This window comes from Etheostoma cragini, chromosome 4, assembly GCF_013103735.1.
Source record: "Etheostoma cragini isolate CJK2018 chromosome 4, CSU_Ecrag_1.0, whole genome shotgun sequence".
Taxonomy (NCBI): Eukaryota; Metazoa; Chordata; class Actinopteri; order Perciformes; family Percidae; genus Etheostoma; species Etheostoma cragini.
The window spans coordinates 19,641,153-19,659,845 of NC_048410.1; the positions used below are offsets into that span (position 1 = coordinate 19,641,153).

Here is an 18,693-nt window from a genome sequence, read left to right on the forward strand (position 1 = left end):
GCGTATTAGCCTTTAGTTTGGTTCCTAATGCAAGCAGGCTGCAAAACAACTTCCCCTTTAAGTTGAATGAACTAAAACAATTCTAAAAACAGTGTTTGTTGTATGCTCTTTTACTTAATTATCTAAGTAGATACCATTGAGCATCATGTGATGCTCCAGGCAGCTGAACCGTTTTTGATGTATGAAGCTTCAGAAAGAGGAAAAAAAAGAACAGTTGAGAAAAACAAAAACTTATGGAACCATTTTTGGTGTGTATCCAAACAGGACTTGGTTTCAAAGCTCCAGCTCTAATAAAGCTTAGTCTCAAAGTCATCACAAATGCCAAAAAACATGAAAACTGAAAACAAATTAATTCCCTGCCCACAGCGCACATTGTTACTCAAAGGATTTGGGTGGGTGGCGATCCAGCCCAAGGACTCTCATTCAGATTCCAGACACATGAACAATATTGCGATGAGGGCAAGAGAAAACTACATCTTCTGGTGGTTCAACGTGTTAATCGGCCTTGTGGCACAGGCCATATCAAATACATTGTATCACTAGAGACTGAAATGTGTGTCAAGTTTATTTTCATGTGACAAAAGAAGGTGATTTGAGAGAACCCATTGGATATGTGACCCTGATAGTTTTAACCTCACTGAGGACATTTTTCTTATCTTGTTATTGTATCTGAAGTAAAGAAAGGAAGTCAGTTTAGTCAACTGCTGATGGAGAATGACTGGCTCTTTAATTTTACCTAATAATGTAAGTTGGAGCAGCTGATATGGATAAAATGTATCATGGTTAATGAAATTTACTGCAGAATTAAGTCCGCCAAGTAGGCTATTTCTTTGGCTCGGTTTGTCTGTTGGTTTGTTTTTCTGTCGGGCAGGATTACGAAAAAACTACTCGTCCAATTTTCATGAATTTTCCAACTTGTTGGAACTGTAAAGCATGGGCAAAGGAAAAAAAACGTTACATTTTGGAGAGGATCCGAATCACGGGGCAGATACAATTCATTAACCGGCTTTCCCCAGTTTTAAGAAGAGTACCATCCAGTGAGTTTGTATTTTCTAAAAGCCAATTTTATGAGTAGATCTGTAACTGACTGTTCAGTTGTGATACATAGCACATGGTCCCTAGATCAGTGTTATTTATCAGATATGTTGTAAATATAAAATGAAAGCCCATATTGCCATGAGATACTGAATGCTCATTAATTTGTAGCACTACCCACTATGAGAAATAGAGACCTTGTTATAGAAAATGGCTGAAATTTCTATTGTCTCATGACACGTCGTGAGGTTCTTTTCCAATTCAAAAGCTGTTTCTGTGAGTGAACTTACAACGGTCCAACAGGTGTGGGTGATAAGACAATATATTATGTGAGTTGACATAAATGTGGTCATACAGGGCTTTGTCATACTGTGGTACTGTAGGTCAATCTCTAGGTGTATTTAGACCCTTGTGGCAACAGTATGCAGATCTGCTACATAGTTGTATTGGATTTGTATATGGTTCCTGCATGAATGTGTATTTGTCAAAAGCAGACATTCACATCAGCTTCTCAATTGATTTTCTAGAAAATGCGTTCATGATATACATTGATAAGTCAGTATGACAAAGGTTCTGATTTGTTTTGTTGTCAATGAAAAAAATTCCACACTTGTTTAAACCGCTGTGGAAAAAATTGGATGTGGACAGTGATTGGGCATTAACCGCGAGGGCATGTCACAACAAATCCTGTCACTCCTGTCAAGTGACAATTTAGTTAACAGTACCTAAAGGGATAAAGCTGTAAGGTCTTTCTATGCAAGGTTATCATACAACTTGACAGAATTATCAATAAATCACCCTCTATGATGGAAATAGTCTTTTTGTCATATAAATCGCCACTCACTCCCACACCAGACCCAAGCAGCGCTACCGACTGACTGACAGCAGTGACACCACCGTAATTTGATGCGGCAGGACTCTGGCAGCCTCATCACACACATGCAGAGAATGCAGAGGGATGTGGGTCGCTCAGTACTCACAGATGGCATTTATATGATAATTCTAACCAGTTCCAGACACCCATGTGCTTTCACACCGGACTTGATTAGATCCAAATGCATTTTAGCATCCATCTGCAAGGAGGGGAGTGTGTCACTGAAAACAAGAGTGATGGACTGGATGGGAAGGATATAGGCAATTTGCTCATGCATTACCGTACGCATTTTTCCATGATAGCGATGAGTTGAAAAAAAGGGACGAGTAAAAAGTGGAGAAGATTATATGGGCGGTTTCTTACTTTAAAAAGTAGAAAGTTAGTTATAGACAGGGGGTAATTAGCTTAGCTTAGCATAAAAACATAAAGCAGGGGAAAACAGAGCCTGGCTCTGTCCAGAGTAAAACAAAACACCAAAAGTTAACCTCTGAAATCTACTAATATTGTATCACTGTTGTTCAATTCATACAACAGATATACGGTATTTTAAAAACAACATATTATCACTCCTATCTTGTAAAACACGGACGCTTTGTCAAGTGCCTTTGTTTTTGTTATTGATGCGTCATATGACACGCGCTTGGTCGTCTCCTTTAGCGTTATAAAACACGTGATACTGTTAGGTTAAGGAAAGGCTCGTGGGTGGGCTTACGGTTCTGTGACACGCAGGAATAACAGACCAGTTAAAGAAGAAAGCGGCTTAGATGCTGCTCTCCCCAGTACGTTTAATCTACACACACGCCAAAGGGTGCCTTTATCGTCGCATCAAACACGGACAGCAACTGTCCAAACGACTGTATTTTACGTATTCTAACTGAGAATGGGTTGTAAAAAGGTTTTGGTCTTACTCTATTTGCTGTGTAATTTGTGCAAATTTATTGATTGCTTAGCAACATAATGGTCCTGGACAAACTAGCTGTAAAACTACAACTTAAAAAAAAATTGTGTTTATGTAGAAAACAAAAAGCGTGTTAGTGAGCTAGTGAAGGCTGCTTGTATAGGCTTATTTTGGAACAAGGTTAGCGGTATCACTTGTTTATAATAATCTGTACGCTAAACCAAGTAAATTGCCAAATTGCCTAGCTAAGGTTCTATATACAGATATGAGAGTGGGATTGCTCTGATTTAATTCTAAGCAAGAAAGCAAATAAGCATGCTATTCAAAATGTTGAACAATTTCTCTAAAGCGACTTTAATGTATGTAGCCTACAATACCTGCTTAGAACCAATTAGCAGATAGACAAAGTTAGAAAGCATTTAGCAGCTAAAACATTTAGCAGCTTTAAAGCCAGATATTTCCATCAGGAGAAGGTACGGACCAAAAACAGAGCTAAAAGGAGAGTGAATGTACATTACATTTGCCAGGTGGTCAGAAACATGACTTAAAATAAATGCCAATGTTGGTTTGTGTCTGCTGGATGTGTGCATATTCAACTGTTTGCTACTGTAACAAGTTTACGCTACATTATCCCTCACATAATATGTAAGTGTTGTTTTTACAACTTTAACAAATTACAAATTATTGCAGGTTCAAGGTATGGTCGTGTAAAGACAAGAACATAACAACACTGCAGTTGTCTATGATCAAAGAGAGGAGGAAAGAAAGACTGAAACATTTTGTAACTTTTGTAGGAACAGGAGTCTGTTAGTGTGGGATTTAAGTGCCTCATTGTTCACTGCTGCAGCTTTCAAGCCTCCTTTTTAATGTGCTAACCATCTAATCATCACCAAGTGTGACACAACACACAACAAGCAAGCAAAGTAAAAAAACACCTCTGTTGTCTGACTTTTCCAGTTGTACAGACGTGGATTAAATCAAGTCTAGGACTGAAATACAACTAAGAAAAGTCAATTGTGTAATTACACTGAAAGCCTGCATGGGGGATTATTGGCATAACTCCTCTGCTACCACCTCTGTCCTGTATACAACCAGGCTGTAATGACTCCAACTTCTGCCTCTAAATGACTTCAAATTGTCCTTCGCTTTATTATAGCAGTAATTGTTTGTCATGTTTGTGTGTGTGTGTGTGTGTGTGTGTGTGTGTGTGTGTGTGTATTTATGTGAAGTTGCTGATTCCAAGCTATTGAGTTGCAGTAAACTAACATAATTAGCAGAAGGGTGTTTGACAAGGAACAAATGATTAATCTCTAATATCACGAATTACAATCTGCTGTCATTTCACGTCATTTTAATAAACACATTTGAAATTACTTCCCAGTAATCATCGCGCCCACTTTACTGTTGGTGGTTCTGCGTGGTCAGAGGATCAGGGGTTTTTCTCACCGTCAGCTCCAGCAGTTCATTGAGCAGTCCGTTGCGTTTGTTGTGGAGGAAGGTGTTGGTGCTGCCAGACTTGGATATCCTTATCCTAGCCAGTCTGGCTTTCTGGGCGTGAGAAGAAGAAGAGGGCACAGCATCAGACAGGGGTGGCGGGGGGGTTACAGAAGATGACTAATGCAGTATTTATTGGTTGGAATCTACCAACTCATCCCCTAAGCTCTGCAGATTTTCCCAGCTACTACAGTAATTCTTAAACAATCACAATTTAAAATTTATTTTATAAAGACTTGAAGAGAACTATAGATACTACTCCCCATTTACATTACATGGCCAACAGTGTGTGGACAGACAGGACAGTGCAGAACCTATCCCACACCGTGTTTGTAAGCGTGAGCTTTGCCATGTTGGAACAGCAAAGGGCCCAAACCTTTTCGAGGAAGATGGAAACAAACTATTTTCTAAAATATCTATATTTTAGTATTTTGCTTATTTGTGACGGCCTAGCCCAACCCATGACAAAGAGCCCCTGACCAAAAGGTAAACAAGAAAATGGAAACAGCTAGTCTATTAATCAATTAGTCGATCAACAGAAAATTCACTGGCAACTAGTTTAATTAAATTATATTTTCAAGCAAAAGCACAATATACCAACATTCTCTGGTACGGTTCCAACTTTTCCAATGCGAAGCTTTTCTGCTTTCTGTTGTCTTGGGTTTTAGAAAACTGGTTATCTTTGGATTATGGACTGTTGCTTGCACAAAACAAGTTGTTTAGAGATTCCACCATGGGACTTATACACCATAAAAGTTATACACTATTTTCTCACATTTTATATATAAAACTCATTGATTATTTGTCAATCAGATTAATTGATCATGAAAGTAATTGTGAGTTGGGGGGGGGGGGGGGTCCACATACTTTTGAGCAGATATAGTGCGGAATCAGATCAAAAGCTGACTTTTCCTTCACAAACTTCCTGAAACAAAACACGATTAATCTCACATAGATGTAATCAGATGTGATTTAAGATTTCAGCTTTTTCTTGTTTCATTGATACCGTAGATAACATTAATCCATTTCTGTTTATTTCTATAAACTCCGGTAAGGGAAACCTCCATTTTGTTGTTGCTGTTGAGGATCCAAATAAACAATAAAAAAATAAATTATCTTTGAGTCCACAGTCTAAATTGTTTTACTTTGATTATTTCAAAATAGGCTAACCTAAACCATAAACTATCAGCAAAACACAATTAGAGAACACCACTGCTATAACTTAAAAACATAACTGAGAAATGAAGCAAATTCAACCTATGGATTCTGCCCATAAGAGGCTGAGGAGTTTACAACAATGCACAAGTCTGCTAATTCAAAAATGTGTTAAATTTCAAAGCCTGCTTTCCAGCTCCTCTTTATCTACAATGAGCTGAAGCAAAAAGATAAATGAGATAACGGAACAGAGCAAGGCAGACAGGAAATGAGAAAGAAATTGCATTGGGAATTTCTTAAATGAAGAGACATATTAGGACAACTCTACGATATACCTCTGCCTCAAGTGCTTCTGAACAAGGTGGGATAATTCTTTAACCTTGTCCTGCTATCTCTATCACCCTGATAAATGCATTTCAGAAACAGGAGACAGGGAGAGCAATATCTGCTTCCCAGAACCAAATCAAATGTAACGCAATTAGTTTGGATGCTTCAGAAATGATCTGTCAGACTGTAGATACATTTGAAGGTGTGAGGAATGCTGGAGACTGCAATGTAATAGTAATGATTGTGTATGTACGTGCACAGTATGTGAAATGGAGAGGAAGAGGGGAAATAAAGACAACCATTGACTACCTCTTTCTACGTAGCTTCAGCTAGAGTGTGAATGAACTTTTGTTATTGATCAAAAGCTCGACTTGACCCAAGAAAAGAAAGTTTGTTGTCTTCTCTGATGGTCCATTGAGCCCAAATAGTTGTCTAAGGAATCTTTACTCCCAGCTGATGAAATTCTGCATTTGTTTAGAGTCCAGAGGTATGAGCAAGACAGAAGTTTGGTAGAGCCTTGAGACACAAGATACAAGTCTAATGAAGACTGTCCTGTGTCGAAAAACAACTCCATAGGTGTTTCGTACATGTGGTAATTATGACACATATTTACATTTTATTATTAGGCAGAGCCCTCTAATGGCTGTATGTAATTATGATGGAAGCAAAGTAGGAAGTAAGGTACCAAAGTAACAGCTGGGTAATTGTTACCTAGCAGACATGAACTGCAGTTGTTGGGGACTATTTTTAGCTGTGTAGTAACATAAATGTGTTGCTCTACCAAGTATTCACAGCAGGCGAATGGTCTCTATGGGATTGACTAAAATAAACTCAAGTGCACATGCTCATAGTGGGAACATGTCACCAAGTGCAAATCTGTGTCATTGATGTTTTTTTTTCTGGCCAACAATTGAGGGTGATGAGGAAGTTTTTCATGGCTGGAGAAAGGGAAAATTACTCAAAAAATTCTGTATGTTCAGAGACAGGCCTAATGGGCCTCCTGGACACTCTGTCCAAAGCCCTGTGATCGTGGATTCTTTTTATTTTTTTTAAAGATATTTCTGCGGTCTTGGTTGACCAAGTAAATGAAGCCAATATGCTCCAACATTACCACTGACAGTCAGACAGCCAGACTGCAGCAGTACAGGGAAAAAGGCATGGCCTGTTCACCACCTTTACCTTCACCTTTTCTCTTTCAGACTTTCTGCTTTATTGTTCTCTTTCTGTCCTTCCCCGATTCACTCATTTCCGACCTCCTTCTCTTTTTACTCTTTTGCTCCTGTCATGTTGTTTTGCCCTCACGTCTTCGGCCTTTTTTTCCTCGACAACCTGCCATCTCTCAGCGCGGCTCCACTTGACTTTGCTGTCCCATTACCGGTGTGACCTGAGTCCATTTATTGCCTTGACACTCACCGCTTTTTTTCCATCAGAAATAAAAAGAAACCTGTCTTCTTCTAGCTAGTTTTCTTTTTCAACTTATCACATTCGTATCAGGGGTTGTTTCTCCTGTGGGTCTGTGGGTGACTGAACATAAGGTCCTCCCCCCCCCCCACACACACACACACTATGCAGTTAGTAGAGAACGACTATCATTAAATCCAATTTAGATTCTCTACCTTCTTCTGACTGTGAAGCTACAATGAGTACATGAGAAGACCTTATTGTTAAGTCAAATCCCCAGATGACTACATAATTGCAATGGGAGCCAGGAGCAAACTGTTGGTAGAGAAGAATGAAGATGAATAAGACCTAAAGAGAAAGGGAAGTTTAGTCATGATGGACAACAGACAAAGAACAAATGATGAGCAGAGTAAATAAATAAATAAATAAAACAAATCTTTTCTTCTTTTCTTCCTGTTCTCAAACTAATAAGGTAGTCGGAAAACAAGGGGCACATTTAGCTATGATAGGTGTTTTTTGTGCATTAATAAAAACAACTCAAAAGGTGCACAGTGAATGGGTTGGTGACTTGCGTACCTATTACAGTTGTTGGCATTGATGCAAGGTAAGTACAGATAATTAGACCAATCCAGCAAAGCAGCTCCTGCACCCTGAGCTCTCCAATTCAAAAACAGCGTACAATAAGTTGTACTTTCCTGGCCTGGGAAAGCAGTCCCACTCTGGGTTAAGATTACAAAGATATTATATCTATCTTAATGAATGCTAAAACAATTCTAGTAGCTGGGTTCAAAGCCAATCATCAACTTTGGACACAGCAAGTTGAGAAAACCCATTTCAGAACAAGGTCTATTCATTAACTGTTCAGCGGCTTTCAATCATAGGTGTTAAAATTGTTACTGCTGCTCTACCTGTCGTTTCTGAGTTCAAGAATGGTTCATTTATGGCCTTCTCATAAAACTGGTTTGTCTAAGGAGTAGAAAGACTTTGAAATTAGTGCTACATGACCAGAAAACAGAAAAAGGGCTGTGGCATTTGCTTTAGCTCACAAGGTAGAAAACTAAAACTACCACAATGCACACCACTCATCATATATGCATACTACCCACATTGTTATGTTACAACTTAACATGTAGCATTGCTGTAGCCGCCAGCAACACAATAGAAAAATTTGAAGTTACTGGATATAAAACATCTAACCACATCTTACCCATCTATGAGAGACAAGAGGCCACCTCTCCAACTACTTTATGCCTACTGGTCAAATTAAGCCAAACTAGACCACATGAAGGCACAAATAAGTTCATTCCATTGAGTTAAAACTTAATAAAACTCTCTGCTGATTTAAAGCAATATATTAATGAGGAAAGCCGCCACCTAGGATTGTTATATCACTAAGGATTCAAACCAGACTTTTCCCTCCTCAATTAGCTATGAGCAGCTGCTCTCTAACTTAATAGCACTCTTATCTAGCCTGGCAGAAAGGTCAAGCCCACTGGGTTACTGTAGTGAGTGGATAGCTAGAATTTAGTACTTGAATGTGAAGGGTATGTATATGTGTGTGTGTGTGTGTATGTGGCTGTGTGTGAGTAAGAAAGAGAGAAAGGGCGTGTGCATGTGTAGAAGGATTTTGAATAATGTGAGTGTGAAGGGCAAAACACTTCCTTTGTGTAATTAGGGTCAGTCCTTTTTAACATCACCTGTAGTTTAATTTGAAAAATGTCATCTGTGCTTCTGATAAAAAAAGAAATGTATCAGTCATCAAGATCTTATTACCCTCTTTCATCATGTTAAGGATCTAAAAATATAATATATATATATATATATATATATATAAAAAGACATTCTAAAAGTTTCTCAAGCATAACCATTAGTATCCACCAGCCCAGCGTTTTACTCAACACATACAGCCTCCCATTTATTCTCATTAATGTAATAACAGCTATTAATCCTGTGGTACTTTAGCCTTTTAGAAAAGCGTGCACTCCTAATGGTCCGGTAATATGTATGTGCACACGCCTCAACAAAAACAAGCTTATTTATCCCACACATCACTCTTGAATCTCCCTGTTGGGATGAAACAAAGAAACTGACTTTTACCTTCTGAGCACGGCGTTTATCTGCTCTTTGGTTCTGGTGGTAGATGCGACTGAAGTTAGAGACGATAACAGGGACGGGCAGAGCGATCACCAGCACGCCGCTCAGGGAGCAGATAGAGCCGAAGATCTTCCCGGCGATTGTCTTTGGCACCATGTCTCCATACCTAGAAATGAGATAGATGAGAAAAGGTTAGACAAAATACTGAGATATATGGTGTTGACTTAGGATACAGTACGTATGTATCCATCCACCTGTTTGTTAGGCAATTTGTGCATGAAAAATACCTTTGGAGAGGATAGAGTATTTGAATACACTTTGACATTTTGGGGCCTGCTACTGTAGACAAAGCATTGATTTTAATACTGCCTGCCACTCATCAGAAACGTCCAAAAATAAAGAATCAAAAGAGCGGCGGAAGCCCCCATTTCAAGTCAAGACAGGGATTCTGGTTGCATATGAATGTAGTGGCAGATGAAAAAAAAACACCTCAGGGTCAACATGGATCAGCAGGGACGAAGTGATTGCCATCATGTATCAAAGCATCAAAGCTTCTGGTGCTCAACAAATTAGGTACTTTGTAATCTGTAAGGACATGATAACAAATTTGTTTATTTTAAAAGAAGTCAGAAGAAGTTCCCCTGATTTGACTTAGGCTGTGTTTGAAAGCACCATAATTTACTTTTGTGATTTTATTTGAATTTGTTTTTGCAAAAAATCCAACCAATATTGCATTAGCTAAATGCAAAAATCCCCTTTATGAGCTGTACACACACATCACTGACATCACCTTTTGTTAATATAAAAATATTAACTGGAACTATGACTATTATGTATTTGTTATACAAATAAAACAAGGGAATGATTACAGACTAGGGCTGCAAAACTAGTTTTATCAAGATCGCAATATGGAGGACTGCAATATCCAAATCGCGATGGGGGGTGCAATATCACAGGTGGTTCCCCCATTTTTTGTCAGAGGCAAAATATGTGTCAAACCATTCTGAATGGAGTATTGTGGTGCTGCAGAGACGTTCCGGCCTACAAATTGCATCTGTACAAATCTTTGTTTTGCACAGATCCTCGTAAAATCACACTATAACTGATTTTCACTTTTTAGATTTGAATATTTTTCAGTGAAAATAATGATGCACAAATTCCCTCCAATATTGTGACTCATATCGCAATCGCAATATCAGTCAAAATAATTGCAATTAGATAATTTCCTCATATTGTGCAGCCCTATTACACTGGCCGAGACTGTGGGCCATGATGGCGTGTAGTAAAACAAATGGATTTTAAAATACAGACTTCGAGAATGAGCTGGTAAGCAGGTGGAAAAAGACACTTGAGAGGCCACTGACAGGATCAAGGAGTGGTATGCAGTGATGGTCTGGCAATCTGGAATTCGGGCAAATGACAGAAGGGCTGCCCCCTTAAGGACCCCTATGGGCCGCTACTGATAATTTTTCTTTGGTTAATTTTGATAAGTTATTTCATGCATGCAGCCACAAATATTCAAGAGTATACTGCAGCGAGGTACGTGGAAAGATTCACTCGGAAGGCAGAGTTCCCAATTTCCAAGCTAGGTTGTTGACAAAAATAGGGCCGGTATGTTGCAAATGCCAGGGCCGTTTTTTGATCCCAGTCCATCATTGGTAGAATGTGAAGCAATGTTGCTGGCGCATGATTGCTACCATTTTGAGAGAAAAACAGAATAATCAGAAAATTATGAAGACTGCAAGAAAGAGGAAGTGGATATTCTGCATAAGAGACAGTTCTCGTGACCAAGTCCTTGACACACTAATTTCCTCAAGGGCCACTTTTAAAAAACAGATAAAGTATGGGTTTTGACTTTGATCATCAAAGTTCCAAAGTTAACACTTGCACTTCTGAAAAAGCCAATTTTTCTCTTCTCTCTGTCCTCTTTGGATCCTCTGAGTTTCCTCTCCACTGCGTTCTCGACATAAGACTCTTGACAGGTAAGCACCATGCATTGTTGACCACCACTGAGGGCCGCTCTCTGCCCAGACGTGGAGGCTGGTTTATTTGTTGTTGTTTTTTTTGGCCCAAAGCTCCCACTCTCTATGGTGAAAAGCGCCATAATCCGAGATTACCTCCTGTTTACTACACACAAATTGTAGAGCTGGGGGATTATCACAAACCCAGCCTTCTGCTCTGCCTGAACAACTTACAAGAGGGAAGAACGTGATGTTGTTCAAATCCTCTTTTGAAAATTACTTTTTCCTGCAAACGAAAGAGGAGCTCAGATGATGCAGACTGCAATTAATGTTATACTTCTTTCTCCTAGTTCTGGCATACACAGGATTGACCTGCATCAACTGATCCTAGTCAAAAAATCTGGTCTAAATCTAGCAAAAGCAATCTAGCAAAAAGTACAAGGAATATATTGAAAATGTCTTATGTTGTTTAAAAACTCATAGCAGGCAGGCTGATGTGAACTGCAAGCAAAGTAGGCAGAGAGTCAGAAATATGAGGGCTTATTAACAAGCAAAGGAGATTTGACCACAGGGATTGTTGTTATTGTTACTGAGTCCTGCTCCCGGCTGCCAGACAATCAGACAAATCATTTCACAGTTCGTTCCACTCACAGTCTGTCAGCTGAGGAGAGATGACATCTTTTTGGCTGTGTCACTGACTGCTTTGTTGTAATAATGTTTGACACCCAATACCCATACATACCCAATGTGATGTGTCAAACATCATTACAACTGCGATTTGGTGGCATATTAAAAATGTTGCTCTTTGCAGTGAGTTAGTTCACATCGGACATGTAAATAAATCCTGTAACATGATGTGTTATTCCTGACAATGTCTCATGTATTTGTATTTGTTTACTGCTGTATTTGGGTTTTGTCAAATAAACTGCACAAAACAAAACAAAAAAATCAGTCAAAATGTCAAGAGTTAGAAACAATCTCTTATTTAAATTTAGGATTAATTAGGGAGAAATATAAATATTTGTGTATTAATACAAAACACTGAAGGTCAGGAAGGTGCTCGTCTCCTAGATAAGCAAATATGGTGAATAGATGGTTTGCCTTTATGGCAGAACAACAGCTGTTAACCTTTTCAAATCAGTATTCAGAAAGGTTCTACCATGAGGCAGGCCAGTATAGAGTAAATTATGTAAACAATGAATTATTCAAGAAAAGCCTGCAAGAGTAGTTAAATGATGCAACAAGGCCATGAAACACAGCAGCACGGCTATTTCTCCGGTAAATGGTCTTCTACAGGGATTCATTACTTTGCTTTTTCCATCTGCCACAGTTTGAAACCGAAGACTAAGCAGGTGGAAAAATCAATTGTGAGGGGATTTATTCAATCATGTGTTTTACCTTTTCCAATCTCTTGCTTGTTTTGCTCATCATTAAAAGAAAGTCTGCGGTTGCTTTCACAAGACATGGAAGAAACGGGGTGCTGCTCATAGATCTGTGATGAGCATCAAGTAAAACAGAATTGGATTGGACGTACTGCATCAAAAAAGGCCCATTGAAACCAGAGCAATCAATCCGGCTGAATGATTTTTGTTCATGGGAGGAAGAATTAAAAGTGGCAGAGTCAAACCAAGTCAAACGCTGATAAAGCTGTGATCAAGAACATTACAAACTGTTATAATGAGAGCAGCTAAAAGACAAAACTAGTTTTTTTAATCATTAGGGAGGGGGATGGAGGGGTGGGCTGTGTTACTCTTGCTCAGGTGTACAGGGCTTACACTGGAATTTGTAATTTTTACTTAATTCTTGAAGATGTGTCACCTGTACGTCCTGAAAATGCTCAGAAAACCTGTAACCGGACATTTAAGTAATCTATCAACAACCCACACAGAAAATCCACACAAGGTGTCAAGAGCTGGTAGGATTTTGTCCGACCAACTTGAGACCGTTCTGAATATAAACTCCAATTACAAAGGTCATTTTCAGAATGCCAAGAAAATGATCAAAATGTCTTCCAATAAAGACCGCTGGCTGCAGTCATAGGCGTAGCCACGAGGATGGATTTCAGGTTTAAACCCTCTGCCGTGTCATATTCTTGTGCATGAATTTACAGCAGTACAACGCATTAGACAGTCAAACCACATTAGTGTCGTTTTGTGCAGTCCATGCGGTGACTTTAGCATTACTTAACTTTGTGTAAACATGTTTTAATTTGTCCTACCAGCTGGTACTTGAAATGCACAACAACCATTGGAATTATTGCTGCAGCAATGATAAGTGGGGTCAATAATAGTTCTAAAGCGTTAATTATGGATGAATCCAGAACACACAACACATTTTTGTTGGGGTCTACTTGAAAAAAAATAAACAGCTGGATAAAATCAACAGATAACATATGAAGTGGTGGAGAACGCAGCCCAGCAGGTGCTTTGATTGAAGATGGAGGGTCAATGTAGGCTGATAATGCTACAGCTGAAATGGGTCCCAGAGCTGATTTAATGGACTATAGAACCATTCTTAAGAAACACTTCATAAGTTCATGAAATCATTAATAAGTGCAGTGCCATTTGGAAATGTGCCTGTTTGGAACTGGCCAATTGCTTAGCCTGTGGTATTGTTTTTTGTAGAATTCTTCTACAATTCTTCAAAACCAAATTGTACCCCAAAATGGCTTACAGAAGGACCCCAAACCTCTTAATTTGCACCTCCACTGTATAGCCTACTACTGACTTACAGTGTAGGCTAGTTCTACATCAGAGAAGACATTGTACTACTGTATTTATGTGACAGAAAATGTGGGATTCAGAATGTAGACTAATCACAAAATATGACAATGACAATGTGGAGTAATCAGACACAGCCTCATGGACTCATGGCACTCAAATGGCCCATTATGAGAGCTAATCAGCACATATCTGCGTTCATCAACCACAAGAACCAGACCGTGTGTGTGCCCACAGAGAGAGAGGGAGAGAGAGAGAGAGAGAGAGAGAGAGAGAGAAACAGAGACAGACAGACAACGGTTAACGGTGAAGTAGGAGATTTGATTTGAGGGGATATTTTGGCGACAGTAATGTTATTAGTGTTGTAAATTAGCAGAAGACTTAATTAAGGGGGAGTCTGATGAAAATTGATGTGTCTGCGCAGTTCAAATCTGAGATTTTCTTGCCTTGCACAGAACTCTGAAGGAGAGATTACGTTATGTTCTGCAAACTCCATTTAAAAGGACAATTCCAGTCAATTCCAAGACATAGCTCTGTTGTTTGTAAATTTGGAGTGCTGTCAGTAGAGAAAAATGAAAACAATTGGTGCTGCCTACACCGTGTTATCCTCCTGCTAGAGTTAGCACCCAACAGGCTTAACCAGGGCAAGTTTTAAATGTGTTTTTATCCTCTAAACATGTTCAAAATGTCATTACCAATGCCTAGCCATGTGCAGTGATTCCTTCCAAGTGACCATGCCAAATTTGACTGCAGTAGATGTGACAGAAAGGCATAAAAGTTGTGTTAATCCATACCTCTGTTTATTTCCTGTTTGCTGGTAAAGTCCACACTAGTCGAAACAAGCCTTTCTGTCACATCTACTGCAATCAAATTCACAGTGTTCAGTCAGAAGCAATCACTTCACATGAATTAGCACTTTTAAAGACATTTTGAACATGTTTAGAGGCTAAAAACACATTTAAAACTTGCCCTGTTCAAGCCTGTTTGTTGCTTAATCTAGCAGGAGGATAACTCGGTGTAGGCAGCACCGACTATTTTCCTTGTTCTTGCTACTGGCAGCACTCCAAATTTACAAACAACAGAGATACGTGTTGAAATTGTCCAGGAATTCTCCTTTAATACAATAGCAGGAAAAGAGTCCCCCTGCTGTTCTAAAGCATTCTGCATGTGGCGTCCGCATGTGATGTGCAGGTTACCGTCACACCAAAAACGGACACACCTACAGATACGTCTCGCTTTACAAGATGGACAGCCTGTATCATGCTCTGTCTACCCGTTGTCTGTAGCTGGTTGTGCTTTGCATGTGTGGGATTTTGAAACATCCTTAAATTTGGGAGTTGTCTTTTTTTTAAACAAAGTCAAAGACAGTCCAAAGTAGTGCAACTTTGCACATTTTTGTGGGTCTGAGGTGTATATCACATTTTAGCGGCCAAAGCTCCGCTGCTCTCTGTCTCTGTTCTACTCAGTCAGTAGCTGAGTTTCCATTCACTTGTCAATCAAATTATCTGAAGTTCGGGAATAAAAACTCATGCAAATAAAGCTGGTGAAAGAGTGTTTCCATCCAACGGCTTTAAAGCAAATAAAAACCTGTGCGTAATGACGTCACATGCTTTTTGCCTTCAAATTGGTATATTGAATTGATTTGAGACATCTTAAGGTGTTTCCATTCATTTTCGCACTGAAATGTACAACATTCAAGCAAACATTTGTGATAAAAGTTTTTCTAGACAAATTGGATCGCGTCGTCTACCAACAAATGATCAATATTGCACATGTTGTAATAGTGCTTATGTGCCGCTGCGAGACAACTCTCTTTTTCGAGACATGTATTGTTGTTTGAGGCCCTTCCATTTACTCCGGAGGAAATGGGCAACAAAGGTTACGACGCTTCTCATAACCTTTGTTGGCCATTTCTTCAATCTAAAATAGCCATTATACTTTACTAGTAAATTAAATTCAAAAAGTCTCTTCTCTCCTTGTTCGTCCACTTCCATCGGTCTTTGTTGACACCCGTCATGTGTGCAAACCGAGCGGAAATACTGGGTGTAAATACCTAAAACTATTTCTTTGTTTTGTGGCGGGTTGCAAATAATGTTTCCATCAGCATTTATTGCATAAGCCGTATATCGATCAAGATAAAATCCGATGAGACCAAACGTATTTCGTTTGAATCGATTTTCATGAAACTACCATACTTGCAGAGCCTTTGTGCTTCATGCAAAATGATGTCATTTTGGCTTGTGCACCTACTGCGAGCATAAACCTAGCTTAAGTTTCCAATGTTTTAACTTTTGATTTTCACTTTTCTACAAAAGTGAATATGCCGCTGCTGCAGTGCGAGGTAAGAGTTACGGGAATAATGTAAATGGCAAACCCATTAATCTCATGTTCACTTTGTACCAAGTTTGAGGTCATTAGTCCTCTTCAATTACACTTTTTCTACAATCAAACGCTTCTCTGGGACAATTGATTCAAAGTTGGCAAACTAATTATGGATTTATTGTTTCAAGTCATCAATGATTCTACCAACTCATGGATGGTTTTTCAGATGGATTTCGCTGACTGAAGAGAACCTGCTTAGTCCAAATGTCCTTATTGTACTGGTGCAAAGAAAATTCCCCCTCATAAGGTTAAATTGATCTGAAAAAGCACAATTTAATTGGATATTTATTCATCCAAGTTATTAACATCAAAGGCAAGAAAACAGTTGTAAATGTAGGTGAGTGCTTTGCACATGGAAAGTTTGACAATTTAAAATCCTTTTATGTCTTTAAAGGATTAACTATAACACATTCATATAAAACTACTGAATATGTGGTAAACTGCCAAATCCTAATGGCTTTTTGTCACAAACACACATTTGCTGTGTGACAGCAAGATCTCTTTGCATGATGTTTACATAATCTGCCCTTGAATTGGAATGGCTCTGCTAGTATGCCACTAGACTCAGTGTTAGATAATCCCATTGTAGATACAAGTGCAGATTTTGGAGAATGTCAATCCACTTTGCCGGGTACTCAAACAATCCCCCAAACAAAGAGGCAACGAGAGGGCATTGTAATTAAAGTATCCACCTTAGTCTACTCGTTATGCAGAATGGCTCCTTTCAAAATGTTATATTATTATAGAACATGGATTATTTAGTTTTCATCACAAACAAATAATTCTTGAAGTCAGTGCAGAGCCATTTTTAGATACTTTGTATACTACTAGGTAAATTAGTAGTATAGTACTGCATCATGTCATTGAAGCATAACAAAAGAACTATGTGTCAAATGTGTCAAATAAATGGAGTGGAGTAAAAAGTACAATATTTCCATCTGACATGTAATTGAGTAGAATTAGAAAGTAGCAAACAAATTGGTAAATAAGCACCTTAAAAAGAAAAAAAAAATCTAAAACTAATTTCTAAACCCTTTGCTACAGCCCTGCGAGGAATGTGAGATATTAGTTTGTGTGACCTGCTGCCACTGAGAAGAAAGCCCCATCCATCATGACCTATGTGAGCTCCTGTTTAAATTAGAGGCTGGTCTATCTCAACAGGGAGAGTTAACATCCAGAGCAAACTAACCTGCCACAGAGGGCAGTTTAAAACATGACCCTAACAGCGGTGGGTTTATTTAAAAGCATGAATAAAGCTGGTGTATCTGAGGATGATGTATGAGAGACCAACAGCTGCACAAAAGCAGAAAATAAAAACAGTGAATAAAGGCAGTTCTTCTTAACCTTTATGTACCCAGGGAAGGTTTCCCAAGCAAGCACTGTCCTTTTCAACTCCCTGCTTAATATTCATACAGCTATGCTGCCATGTAAAGCCACTGTCCTCCTCCGGGGGGATAATTTTGTCCCCCATTATGTCCCCCCGTTTTTTTCTGCTGGTCTTAAAATTTTAAACAAATTGTCCTTTAATATAACGTGGTCTGGGGATCAGGTCTGTACTGTGAGTCATTTACAAATAGGTCTGCTAGGGGGAAATTACTTGTTTGACTTAATGCCTTAATCTGAATTAATTTGAAGTTTACATTTTTTTAATAGATCTTAGTTGCATGAGTGTTTTTTTGAGGCATGACAACTATTTAGAAGTGGCCTCAGGGCCTTTACGCATTCTTAATTGCACCAACAGTATAACATCATGGAAAATTAATGTAACTATTTCTTGTCTATCACCCGCCTCCCATTTAATGCATGTACCATTTTGTTTTAGCACCACATTTTTGGCATCTTACTTTAAATGAAGCTATTCTGTCTTTATCTCTGTCAGCGTACGGGACTATGGAACACAGCGCAGACAGCTGTAGCATTGTTTTTCCCTGACACTTAATATGACTGCTGACACTGCTAAATCTGTTAAGTTTGTTCAGCAGCAGGCCTTTCAGCTCTGAACATTTTTATATTTGGGGTGACCATGAATGTTGCCCACAAATGGAACTTGAAGGCCGACATAGTACTTTTATGCGTATTGTTGATCATTTGCATAAATGATCAAATGTCATGTGTGCCAGCTGCTCATGAACTAGTGGTATTCCCAGTGGTGGAAAAAGTACGTAGATCATTACTAATAGTTAAATTGTATACTTAAATATCAAAAGTAAAAACTTTGCACGCCTATGTGACTTTAATCCAATCGTTCCCAACCAACGGGTCGGGCCCCTGTAAAGAGCAAAGGGTCAAATTAATTAGGAGGGTCCTGAGATGATTAACAGGAAGAAAAGAAGAAAAACCAATGATCTGCTA

The 18,693-nt window shown here is 38.9% G+C and overlaps 1 protein-coding gene and 1 long non-coding RNA gene across 2 annotated transcripts in view; one reads left to right on the forward strand and one right to left on the reverse strand.

Annotated features, from left to right (window-relative positions):
• The window catches only part of LOC117943770 (potassium voltage-gated channel subfamily D member 3-like), a 68,064-nt gene that overhangs the window by 4,396 nt on the left and 44,975 nt on the right, over nucleotides 1–18,693 (reverse strand). Inside the window, exons 3-4 of the mRNA XM_034870101.1 lie at nucleotides 9,282–9,444; nucleotides 4,254–4,355 (exon numbers count right to left, since the gene is read on the reverse strand). Of these exons, the coding sequence (XP_034725992.1) occupies nucleotides 4,254–4,355; nucleotides 9,282–9,444 (265 nt within the window). The remainder of the gene's footprint in view (nucleotides 1–4,253; nucleotides 4,356–9,281; nucleotides 9,445–18,693) is intronic.
• LOC117943771 lies at nucleotides 90–17,270 on the forward strand. Its single transcript, XR_004656431.1, has 4 exons — nucleotides 90–100; nucleotides 1,043–1,045; nucleotides 4,306–4,311; nucleotides 17,133–17,270. It is a non-coding gene; the product is annotated as an uncharacterized LOC117943771 (long non-coding RNA).